The sequence below is a fragment of the Diceros bicornis genome, chromosome 3, assembly GCF_020826845.1.
Source record: "Diceros bicornis minor isolate mBicDic1 chromosome 3, mDicBic1.mat.cur, whole genome shotgun sequence".
Taxonomy (NCBI): Eukaryota; Metazoa; Chordata; class Mammalia; order Perissodactyla; family Rhinocerotidae; genus Diceros; species Diceros bicornis.
Window position 1 is genome coordinate 52,574,114 of NC_080742.1, and position 13,098 is coordinate 52,587,211.

The window sequence follows — 13,098 nt, forward strand, 5'->3', positions numbered from 1 at the left end:
ACCCAAGAAAAATGAGAGCAAGAGAGTAAAGCAATAATAACAAGAACACAGAAATGACTAGAGGAAAAGGATGTAAAACAGAATGAAGCTAGAGGTGGGAAAGAGAGAATGCCTCATCCTCTTCAGCCAGAACAAAGGGTGTAGCTTATATTGCCTTTTATTGGTCATCCTCAGTCCAGGTCATTACTTTGCTCCCTCTTTTAAGACACAGCTGATGTGCAAGGCACCCCTCACACAGCGTTCAGACACTTGAGAGAAGGCAGCGCTGCCGCAGGGCACAGGGTGGGGCCAGCTGAGGGAAGCTCGGGGGAACTGCATCCGAGGCAGGCAGGGTACGATGTAGCGTTCTCTAACTGTCTCTAATTTGCAATGGAAAAATCTGTTTCTGCAGTGCAGAGTGGCCCTCTGGAAAAATGAGCTTGTCTCACCAGCCCTTGGGTTTCTGGCATTAGTGGTGACAATTTAGTAGCTTCTCCTCGTCTCCCACTTCCCTGCCTTTGACACACAGAAACGTCCGTGGGCATCTCGAGGCATATTCTGACCACACAGCTCTTTAGGGTGCCTGGAGGGGATTCTCACATCTCCATCCTGGGTTTTCATTTCAGTTTAGACAAAGAGCATCTGGACTTTATGGTAAAATATAAGTAGTATATACAGTAGGTGAAACTTCAGGCCACTGACCTTGTGATACATTTGTGTTTCACGCTTTTATATCAGTAGCAGGTATACAAAGTATTGAAATAGATTTTTTGTAGTGTTCAGAGACACATATTTAAGAAGGAGCAATATAAGTGCTTAATGCTATCACCCATTTTTCAAGTCTTTTTAAAAAACAGTCAATCTGCTCAGCCATGGGGAAATTAGCATATCATCAAATGTACCAGGTATGTTTCTGATTTTTATATTTCTGTCTCACAGTTGGATTTTGAAGGGCTGCTAATACCTCCTGGGAAAGTTTGCAATTTTTTTTTTCTTTTTTGTGAGGAAGATTAGCCCTGAGCTAACATCCGATGCCAATCCTCCTCCTTTTGCTGAGGAAGACTGGCCCTGGGCTAACATCCATGCCTATCCTCCTCTACTTTATATGGGACGCTGCCACAGCATGGCTTGACAAGCAGGGCGTCCGTGCGCGCCTGGGATCGGAATCTGTGAACCCTGGGCTGCCGAAGCGGAGTGCACACACTTAACCGCTGTGCCACCAGGCCAGCCACAGCAAATTTGTTCTTTAAAGTGCCCTTGGGACCCACACTTGAATGTTGTGGGTGTTTCTCATTGTTCTGTCCCTTTGAGTTTTCTTAATAGAAAATTTAGTGCCCCCAGCTGCCCATGACATCCAGAGTCAGGCCCTCAGAGACACAGTTCTGTGCCATCTACAGACAGGACGCTGAAGCCGAAGTGAGTGGATTGGTGAGAAAAATATCAAAGCCCCTTTTTCTCCTGATCTCCCTTCATGCCAGTGCTGGGAAGGGAGCAAGAACTTCCTCAGCTGGAAGCTAAATATCCTACAATGTTTTCCAAAAGGGCTCTTTGAGCCATCTGCTGGCTTTTAAGACTTCAAAGTGGTCTTCTGTGAGCCTCCTGGAGAGCCAGCCACTGGGGAAGGTGTTTGGCAAATAAATAGATGACACATTTGATATTCTGACAGGCCCCTGATATGACACGAATTTGAAGAATATCCAAGACATGGTCCTCCTACTAAAAATCTCTTTTGACCTACAGTTCCCACACAGGTCAGCGAAGGGGAAAACCCCAAACGCCCAGGAACCAGGGGCCAGCATTGACCTGAGGCAGCCTGTGCCCAGGCAGGGGTCTCAGTGAGGACCACGTGCACTCAGTTGGCATAGGAGAGGGAAGTATCTGTATGCTCTCTTCAGAAGCAAGAAGAGGCTGCTATCTGACGTGGGACTTGCCCTTTTCCATGCAGTTATGCCAAACGAGGTGGTACTTTTACCTTGTATCTCTTTTTACATCCAGGAACCGGGCAGGCAAAAGGCTTCTCTTCCCCTCCATTCATGCACATGGAGCTGAGGATGGCTTCAGAGCTGATGGCGCTCTCTGTGGTCCAGGACTCATCGCTGTCCGACTCCTCGTAATCCACCTCCTCCTCGTCGTACTCACTGCCTGCGGGGCCAGAGAAGTGCAAGGAGTGTCAGGAGCAGTCACCTCCCCATAGTTCCCTCCGGCCACCCCCAGGACAAGAGGAATGGCAGTGATGGGACGGGGCAGCCCCTACTGCCCTGAGAGAGGGCATTTCAGGCACAAAGGGATTGCAAAGGCACATGGTCCCTAAGACAGCCCTGGGGGGAATATACATGCATTCTCACCTATGGGACCAGGTTAAGGGCTTCCTGACAATTCATGGCTAGAAGCTGAGCAAGAACTTGAACTAGATTCTGTGGCAGGCAAGTCTGATTGCAGAGGTGCTGGGAAGGCTCCAAAACCAAAAATAACCAATGACAAGACACTCCCTACCCCAACACACACACACACACACACACACACACACACACACACACACAGCTATACCTGACATTCCAGTGAATAGAATTCTGTCTCCTTAGTTTTATGCTTTATGGGCCTAGTAAATGCAAAAATCTGTGGGAGGGGTTACATTTTATACTTATTAGGTATTTACACTTCAATGGGAATTTCAGATCTTTTTCTTTATAGATTGAGCTGGGAAGACCATAGCAAAATTTGCAACTAAAAGGGATTTACCCCAAGATAGGGAGGCAGGAAGGAACACCTGGGGCTCTGAGGATGCTGAGCTCTCTCAGTGTCAGGATGCAGATCCAGCTCGTGGAAGACCAGACAATGCCCACCACACCTGTCCCCAGGGAATGGCACCTGCCCACCCGAACATCCCCTGGGAGGGAGGGCTGACCCACCAGTCAGACAGCTCAGACAGGAGGGGGCATTCCCTTGTATTCCCGAGGTTAAGAGCTCTGCTCAGAATTGAATTAAAAATCTACTTCCCTGAGTTCTGCTCAGGACGACGCGGATGGAGAACCACTTCAACAAGCAGCCCCTTTTTTAATGAGGCCCAAAGCCATTTATTTTGAGCTTTTGCACAATACAACCCTGAAGAACATAATTCTACAGATCATAAACAGTGTAAAATAATATGTTGACAAGTCCTAATGCATTTACAAGCCCCGTGGAATAAATAGGAATTATAGCACAACATTAATAAGAATTATATGGTAGCAATTACAGTTGTGAAATGCATCCCCCAGGTGTGAGGCTAAATTGCACCAGGGGCCTGCCTGGGTGCTCCATGGGCTCACTCTGCTACATCAATTATTTCAACACCAAATATTGGCACTTTTATTGGGTTTCATTTTAATAGGCATTAATAAGATTGTTTGAAGAGCCAGTTGAGCCAGGAACAAGGATGCCAACATCTGAGGCTAACAGTTAAAAGGATGCAGGAAGTAAGGAAGGGACCTCAGGTTGACTGAGTGCCTCTTATGCGTCAAGCATGTTAGATGCATTATCTCATTTAATCCTCCAGTGACCCTGTGAGGTGGGGATGACTGATACTTTCATCAACATGAGGAAACTGAGCCCAGCCTATGCATTCTCAATTAGCCTTTAAGGGACGTCACTTTTTCCCACAAAGCTTCCCGGCCCCCACACCAGCAGCTCTCTGAGGGGTCCCTCTCAACCTCCTTTGCGTTGCTGGTTCTTCACCATCTCCCACTCAGACGGAATTCAGAGCAGTCTGTTTTGAAGCCTGTTTAGAAACTCTCGGGTGATGCAGAAAAAACAATTCGGCAAATGTGAGGCTTTGGAATTAAACGTGGGTTTTCGTAAGCCCCCTGTACCTGGCCGCAGGCCCCGGAAATAAGAGACCCAGTGTGGAAATGCTTGGAGGAGACTACGCAGGGGTACTGCTCTGCCTCGTCTCTGAGTCTGTCCGTGAGCAAATCTCAAAATCTGTTTTTAAGGAGGGCGTTATTTAGGACATTTGATGCTTAAACTAATGCCACATGCTGGTGTCCTTGAGATTGCGTGTTAGAGAACCATCAATGCTATCGCGTGAAGCTCCTCCAGCGGGACTTCGCGAGCCAGGATGACTGATTTCCCCATCTAATTAGGCTAATCTGTTAACCTGAATACCAGGACCCACACAATATTTACAACTGGAGGGAGCCTCAGACCAAGCGAGGGCTTAATGAAGCCCAGCAGAAGACAGAACTGCAAAACTCCCCCGGGTCAAAAGGGGTTGATGCTGAGGACACAGTGTCGAGAAACCACGCAACATCCAGCCCCAAGGGGGTCAGGTAGGGGGACCACACAATTTATCGTCCAAGTCTGGATGCCTTCGAGAGTGAAAGCCAGCGCTGGGACGACAGGCGTAAACTGGAACTCTCCTTGGCTACCTGGGTCACACACACACCCTAGTCATCGGTACACCACAAGGTTCTTTGGGTGCTTTGTGAAACTAACCGTCTCCTTTGGATGGGGATCAAGAGGGACCTGGCGATACTTAATTCTGTCCTATAAGAAAGAAGAGCAGTGCACAGACCTGGTTCATGTGGCTGGGCATGTCAGCCGAGTGACAAGCTACTTGGCCTCTACTTTCTCTTCTGTGAAATGGGTAGTAATCTCTTCCTTGCAGTTTAAGGATTAGAATTGACACCTGGCACAGGAGGACTTGACATAGTAAGTGCTCAAAGCATGGAAGACAGTGTAAGTAATGTCATTTTTTAAACAATATTACATACAAAAGAATATTATTTTTAGAAAAGCCTGTCGTGAAACCAAACAAAATTAAGATAATCCTGAAAGGTTGGGGAATCTCCACTAGAAAAAATGTAAGAGGGACTCCATATCGAGAGAGGTACAGCGTTTGCTTTGGACTTCTCAATGCAGGTGGAGCCGAGCGCCTGCCCGTGGACTGTAAGGCCGTGGGGACCAGGCTGGGAGCCCGGTGAGCCTTGGTGCTGCCACTGACAAGCTGTGTGACCCGAGCAAGTGATGTCACCCTGAGCTCGAGACTCCTTTTCTGTAAAATGGGCTAATAATGCTACCACCTCTTAAGGTTATTGTGAAGAGTAACAGAGGTCCTGTTTTTAAAAATACTTATTAGAAAACTGCTTGGCCTATGGTAAGCATTAAAGGAGTATTTGGTAAATAAAGAAGCAAAATGTCAGCTGAGCAGTTTCCTTATTCCCTCCACTGTTTCCTTGCTCTCTCTTGAGGGTATTCACTTTTTTAAAACAGAGGAATGTGTGTGGGATCTCCTGTTGCTTACATTACTGTACCCCAAATGTTACCCTGTTGTCAAACAGGAGAACTGTCAACAGCAGGGAGGCGGGTCCTGTTTCTCAGCTGCCATCTTTCATTCACAGTCAGAAGGCCCGTGGCAGGTAGACAGGCTGCAGTTGTTCCAAAAAGTCACATGCTCAGACGCTGGCATCTGCTTGGTGCTAACATCTGGAAAACCTGCCAGCCGGCCCGCAGTGTCCTGCAGACATCTGAGGCCAAAAACACAACTGCCCTTGGTCTCCTTTCAGACATCCCTGAACTCTAGGAAGAACTAACCTAAAACTAAAGGTACGTCTTTAGTTACAAAAACATCTGGGCGAACCCTCTCTGCTTTATGAATTTTCTCATGTCTTTCCAAGGAGAAAAATAAACCCCAACCTGGTTCATTTTCAATCTCTGCTTCATCTGCTGTCTTCAGAGCTAAGTTCAGAATGAACGAATTCCCAGCAGTTTCCAGACCTTTGCTAGAGAATTCCCTCCCCTCCCCAACCCATTAAGGGAAAGCAGGATGGAGCAAGGCTGGTTCTCCTAGCAGTGGCCTCCCAACTTTTTGGTCCAACATCCCAGTCAAACAAAAATTGTGAGCACTGCTCCCTGAGCATGAGTGTGTGTGAATATATTTATTATAAATAACATATATGTATTAATGCATTACTGTATAAAACATATGCAAATAGAAGGATGAGGATAAAATACATATAAATAGGTTAATAAATATATGTATTAATTGTAACAGATATTTTGCTAAGTAACTGTAAAGATTTCATATCTCCTTCTTCTACCTCACAGACCATCTTGTGCACCCACTGTGGGGCCCACTGCCCTCCAGGTCAGCTGGAGGGGTCAACGGGACACATCACAGCCAGCTTCCAGGCCATTAGACTGAAATGAGGCTTAGGATTGTTCTAGGGGAGAAGGAGGGGGCATTCAGGAATGGATACATTCATTCATTCACACAGCAAACACTTATCCAACCCTGATCATGAGTGGACTGGGCGATATCAGGTCCTGCCTAAACCCCACCCTATATGCCTAGAAGAGCAGGAGCCCGGCTCCAAGCCAGGAGACAGATGACAAGGAAATAAGAGGAGCTTCTTCTGAGCCCTCACCATCCAGAATCCAAAAATGTTAATTTCTGCATAATTCTCTAAACAAAAATTAGAAAAAGTATTTCCTTGATGTAAAAGAAGAAAACAACCCCCAACACCCTATCTATAGTTGTAAGTAATTGGGACAGGGAGATGGGGGGAAAGGACTTTGGAGCACGTGAGTCACAGAAGAATCTACCCTGTTGGGGCCCAGAGCGGGTGTCTTGGGACAGGCTGGCAGGTGTCCTCCAGGGCCGCTCTCCTAGCAAGCTCTGTTGGAGAACCCTGGGTCTGGAGTCAGAATTTTGCAACTAGAAGGAACTTACAGGTCCCTGAAGCCCACACTCATTGTAATGTCTCAGAAGTTAGAGGGTGGTCAGCAGTCTGCCCAGGGGGCATTCTTTCTTCAGGGCTACCTGGCTTAGGATTCTAAGCAGGAAAAGGCTACGCTATGGTGCACACCCACTCATCTTCATCTCCTCTTTGTCCTCCCTGCCCCCCCCCGCCCCATTCTCATCCTTTCCTTTCTGCACGTCAGCCCTAAATCTTGGCAAACACCCACTGAAAGAGACGGGGTGCTCAAACACAAAACAGAAAAAACCCTGCTAGATACCAACACCCCCTCCTCACGCTTAATGTCTTGAAGGGTCTAGAGGAAAGCTTTCTCACAGCTAAAGAGAAGCCTGCAGACCTTAATTAAGAAAAACAGATGAAAACCTCACGGATGATGCTTCCTTAGGCAATGGTGGCTCGTTTAGTGGCTTCCAGAGCACGACCCTTTCCTCTGGGTTGTAACACCTGGGGAAGCTGACAGCGCAGGGAAACAAACCATGAAGACATTTTCCCTGTATTTTAAAACAAAGATGGACTGACTAGATCTGATTTCCAATTCTGATGGGCCTGTTCTCTATTAGAAAAGAAGGCCCTCAAAGATCTGCATCTCAAAAGGGGCCCCCGAGGAGGACACAAAGGAGGAGGACACAAAGGACGGGCTGCTGGGATGCTGGGTGAACACCCAGTGGAGATTAGCGGAGCGATCTCCTTGTTTGGATGGTTATTATTTTTCCTGATGCTCTGGCTACAAAGTTCCACAGTTTTGAGGATCTGTCCCAGTCCTAGTTCTCTCACAAGGCTGGTAATTTTTAGGGCACCAATGGGCAGAATATGAAGATTTTAGGAACGTCTAGATGGCATGATAGCCAAAATGCCTGTTTTTTGATTTGGCCTCCTTTTGCTTTAAGTCAATTGCTTCTTAAATTCTAGCACTTACCTCTATTCCTAAACCTACCTGTGCTTCCTAGGATTTCTTAATAAAAGCTGGAGCTCCCTAAGAATGAGCAAATGTTGTTTTCCACATGCACATCTGGAAGCAGAAGGAGTTGAGAGATGCCTCTGCCATTAGGTTTGGGGTGCCTCCTATGAGCCTGGCGCTAGGAGAGGTGCTTTCCATATAACCAACCTTTGTTTCCCCAATTTAACAGAGGGGAAAGCTGGGGTTCAGGAGGGGAGGGATGTGCTGAAGGTCACCTGGCTAGAAACAGGCATACTAGACTGGTACCTGAGTCTTTGGTTCCAAAGTCTGTGCTCCTTTATTTTCAAATTGAATGTCCCCTGTATGAGGGAGACAAAGATGTGGTCCACAAAGCGAAGCCCTGGAAACACTGGGGAGGGAGGCAAAGGGACACACGGCATGGAGTTGCTCACAGTGGTACGTGGGGTGGGCAAATAGCACGTGAGAAGCAGGGGGCTCTGCCTTACACAGCCAAGTGGTGGGACCTGGCCCTCCTGGGGCAGGTACAGTCCAGTCTTTCAAAGAAGAGCCAAATGAGTTGTTTTTTTCAGGCTTAGTCTTTTCTTGGTCTTAGATGTTATCAATCAATTTCAAAAGGACACCAGTGTTAGAGTTTCTACAAGAAATGTAATTTTGCCTTGTACTGTCACATGTAAAAATTGGCTGCCACTAATCTTTCTTGGGTTGGATTTTCTGTTCTCCATGGTTTCACAACCCCCACTGTGGGGGCCTGAGGCAGGCAGGACAGAGCCGAGAGAGGCCTTGGGTAGCCCCAAGAGCTCATTTCAGCATTTCAGTTAGGGAAATGAGCAAAACCTAGTAGATAGGATTTCATGATGAGACAATTACATTCCACAGGACTATGAAAAAATTCCTACTGGTCCTCAGCAAAGGAAGTAAAACTCAGAGTTGGTTTCATGAATCACATGAAAAAACAAGCTGGTCCGGAGTCCCTGTACACATATACACACACATTCACCCACCTGGACCGAGCCCACAGCCCCGCCCAGGAGCCCGGCTGAGTGCTTCTGCCGAGCTCACTCTCACTCGCCACAGAACCATTTCAACTCTTATCCACTCCTCTCAAACCTCTGCCCTCACTGCCCCTTGCTCACCCCTTTACTCTATGCAGACGGCCCGCGATCCATTTTAGCACCCATGGCGTTCTCATTCTTCGTATTCATCAACATAAAATAGTGACATATAGATAGATAAAAATAAATCAACCTTTTCCAGAAACCCAATACGCCACATTTTTCTTATAAGGCAGATCATTAATATTCATGCAAAAGTGGTAACTGCAGTGACAGCAAATTAAAACTCTCCTGGGGTGTCAAATTCTGGCAAATACGTTAGCACAGAGTTGCCTTTCTGTCTTATAGATTTATCATTGTAAATAAGCTTTAGTTGGTACTGACCCACTTTATATGAGCTGAAGCTGCAATAGTCTAAATGAATTGGCAACATATGATTACGACGATGGAAGACACACTAATGGCTCTGGGGACCATGCGCCAAGCCTCAAAAATTCTTGACCTCCTTGCTCCTGGCCTCATTCCTGGAACGTCATTCTCTCCCATCTCCTCCTTAATTCTGGAATGGGTCCTGGTTCTCCAAGCCAGAAGTAATCTCTCCCTCATAGGACTCAACACTTTCTAACAGATTTGGAGGCTCTCAGTCATTATCTTTGATAATGGCCTCAGCGCCCAGGGCAGGGCCTACACCTAAGGAGCCAATGGACATGTGTTTGTTGAATGAATAAGGAAATACACTTCACAGATTTTAGTGGTGGAAAGGGATCCAAGATTACAGGGCCTCCACTCTTGACCTCCTACAGTCATAAAGTAAATTAGATTATCTCACTTGCCTGCTTAAAACCCTCGGATGGCTTCCCATAGCAAGGAGCAACCCAATGCCTTATCATGACCTTACTCCACATCATAGATGCTTGGATCTTTAATAGCTGAAGGACTTTTTTGTTTTGATAAGAAAACTTAAGAACTATTGGTACTTGGTTTAGTGCTAAATTTTTACACCTATAAATCTATTTAACAAATATTTCTAAATATTCAGATACTATTAAATAAATAAATCAAAACATAATTTTTAAAATAAAATGCTCTTATACATTTAAGTGTTAATTACAAACTTCTACAGAGGTCAAATTGTACGGATTTCAACAAAATTATGCCAACCCTTACCACGTAAGTAGTTAAGCTATAAAATAACTTAAAAACAGGGCCGGCCCCGTGGCTTAGCAGTTAAGTGCGTGCGCTCCACTGCTGGCTGCCCAAGTTCGGATCCCAGGCGCGCACCGACGCACCGCTTCTCTAGCCATGCGGAGGCCGTGTCCCACATACAGCAACTAGAAGGATGTGAGCTATGACATACAACTATCTACTGGGGCTTTGGGGGAAAAAAATAAATAACTAAAATTATAAAAAATAAAAAAATAAAATAAAATAAAATAAAATAACTTAAAAACAGATAAATCATACAAATGATCACAATGACTACACAACCTACATTTAACCTATCACACAAGTTGGTCCTATAGATCTGATTTATTTTTTCATTATTTCCATCCTTAGCTTTGACCTTCCTTGTGTTACAAGAATCTAAAGGAAACAGGAGCTGATCTCAGCCCTCAGAAGGCTGTTGCTGACTGACTGACTCTTGGTAAGGACAGTCAGGACAAGATGATTCAGGAGTGAGCCTGCATCTCACAGGCTGGACTCTTGGGTTTTTTATTCACGGTTCGTTTGTTCCATATACGGGATTTTTTAGTCCATGTCTTCCTTGCCACATCACGTCTTCAATATAATTACTAGGGCCATTGGCAATCGCATCTCCCAGGGGACAAGCGATTCCTTCTTGGGGCACTCAGCTCTTCCCCCATCTTGCAGCCCACTCTCGCTCAGGCCCTCCTTCCACCTGTTGTGACCAGGGTGCTGGCTGGTCTTCCCTACACTTGCCTCAGTTCCTACTTTGCCTGCACAAGTCCCTGCCAATCTGCTAACGGAGGTGGAGAAAAAGAACACCCATATTTTATAAACAGACATCTGCTTTACAGAAGAATACAACCCCCACCTATGCCAATGCTTTCTGATGTGGCAAAATTTACAGAAAAGTAAATGCATCCTATTATTTTCACCGTTCTTGTATTATAGCTACTTTTTGGCACACTTTATATTAACTTTTCTATGTTGAGTATCATTTTGGACTCATTGATTTTCAGATTCAATTAATTACCAGTCATTAGCATACTCTGATGCTTAAATTACCACAACGAGGCCAGTGGAAGCCCCTTTAGGTAGTCTCCTTTGCCCCTTCAGTATTTCTCATTATTTTTTAATTTAAATTTTGTTCTCTTTAATCAGTTATCATTGTACAGAGTAAAAAGACAGATAGTTCTATGCGGCTTATAACAAAAAAGAGGAGTCCCCTGTCCTCCCCTCCCCTCTCCCCCATGGCAACCACTTACAAGTCTTTTACCTGAAATTTGCCTCCCTATTTCTAAATAACATGCTTCTATTGCTATTTTTTTTTTCCCCTGGGAAAGATTAACCCTGAGCTGACATCTGTTGCCAATCTTCCTCCCTCTTTTTTCTCTCCCCCCTGCAAAGTCCCAGTACATAGTTGTATATTCTAGTTGTAAGCCCTTCTAGTTCTTTTATGTGAGCCACTGCCACAGCATGGCTACTGACAGACAAGAGGTGTGGTTCCATGCCCAGGAACTGAACCCAGGCCGCTGAAGTGGAGCACGCTGAACTTTAACCGCTAGGCCATCAGGGCTGGCTCTCTACTGCTACTTTTTGATGTTCAATTTTGGATATCTATTGACCTCCTATTACACGAGATAAGAATTCTCATCTTTTACATATTTTCCAACCATTCTCCCACACCCTCCCTCCTCCTAGTAGAATTTCATTATAACATTTGGTGTCATTAGTCTTCAATGTTTGACACATTTTTGTTGTCCTTGGAGTCAACATTCACCATTTCCCCAGCCTATGTGGTTGTCGTCATCTCTCTCAACTGCATCCTCCTTCTCATCACGATCATCATCATCATAAGGGCAGCTGACACCTATTTGGGGCTCCCCAAGTGCCGGGCACAGTTCTAGGCACTGTGCATCTGTTAACTCATTTAAACGTCACAATAACTCTGTGAGGTTGGTACTATGATTATTTTCATTGTACATAAAATGGAAGCTCAGACAGGCAAAGTGACTTGTCAGAGGTCACAAAGCTCTTCCATGGCAGACCAAGGGTTCTAATCTAGTATATCATACTGCTTAGTTGAATTCATCCCAAACTCTCCACTGAAAGTGTAAATCTCTCAATATGTTTAAACCATCAGGTATTCACTTTTATTTCTCCTTACTTCTCTTTCTCCCCGCCTCCTTCCTTCCTTCCTTTTTTCCCTGAGACACACTCTCCTGCTGCCGTCCACCCTCTTGCCAAGTCTGGACCATTTGTCTTCCAGGCCTGCTGCACAGCTGTCACCCGAGGATTTCCCTTCACCACCACCCCAGGAATTCCCTTTGCCTCTCCCCATCACGGGGGGTGACCCCTTTTTTGTAGAGTCCATGTCTTCCTCTTTCTTTGCTTATTTCTTGTTTGGGTCACGGGAGGTAAAATTTTGAGTCCTCAAATGTCTGAAAATGTCTTTAATCTATCCTCACACTTGATTATAGCCTCTGAAGTTGATGACCGTTTTCCCTCAGGATTTTGAAAGCATTGCTCTAGTGTTTTCTTGCTTCTTGGAGTGCTGCTGAGAAGTCCCTTGCCACGCTGGCTCCTGATTCTCAGAACGTGTTCCCCCTCTTGGGAGACTTAGGAGCTTTTCTTGTCTCTTTGTCCCCTACATTCAGAGGTGTCTGTTACTCCAATTCTTTTTTAAAAAATACAAAGCTTTATTGAGACATAATTCATATATAACTCATCCACTTCAAGCCTACAATTTGATGGTTTTTACTATATTCAGAGAGTAGTGCAGCCATCACCATAATCAATTTTAGAACAATTTCATCACCCCAAGGAGAAACCATGTACCTGTGACGTAGCTCCAATTCTTAAGGCTCTCTGGGTTCTTTGGTGCGGAACTGCTTGCTTCTGAGCTCACCCAGTCAGCTCAGGTTCCCACTTTTTCTAGCCTGCTAATGAGTCAGCCACCTCTTAGCCATTTGCTTTCTAGCTTCCCCCCTTGGTTGCTGCTGCCTGACTTAAGACTTCTAAACCTCACTTTCTGTCACTTTAGGTGCATGTGTGTGTTCAGACGGCCATCTTTAACTGGGTTTCCTGGCTGCTTTGGAAACATCCTTCTTTCTGTCTTTCTGGCAACAACAAAAGCCCCAGGCCTGTCCTCGATTTCTCCTGCCCCAAAATATCCTACCTTCCTTTCAACAGAGGACAGCACAGAGACCCAAGTCGAGGTGCTGGT

The 13,098-nt window shown here is 45.6% G+C and overlaps 1 protein-coding gene across 1 annotated transcript in view; it reads right to left on the reverse strand.

Annotated features, from left to right (window-relative positions):
* Positions 1 to 13,098, reverse strand: part of JAZF1 (JAZF zinc finger 1) — a 320,674-nt gene that overhangs the window by 7,338 nt on the left and 300,238 nt on the right. Inside the window, exon 4 of the mRNA XM_058527563.1 lies at positions 1,952 to 2,121. Within this exon, the coding sequence (XP_058383546.1) occupies positions 1,952 to 2,121 (170 nt within the window). The remainder of the gene's footprint in view (positions 1 to 1,951; positions 2,122 to 13,098) is intronic.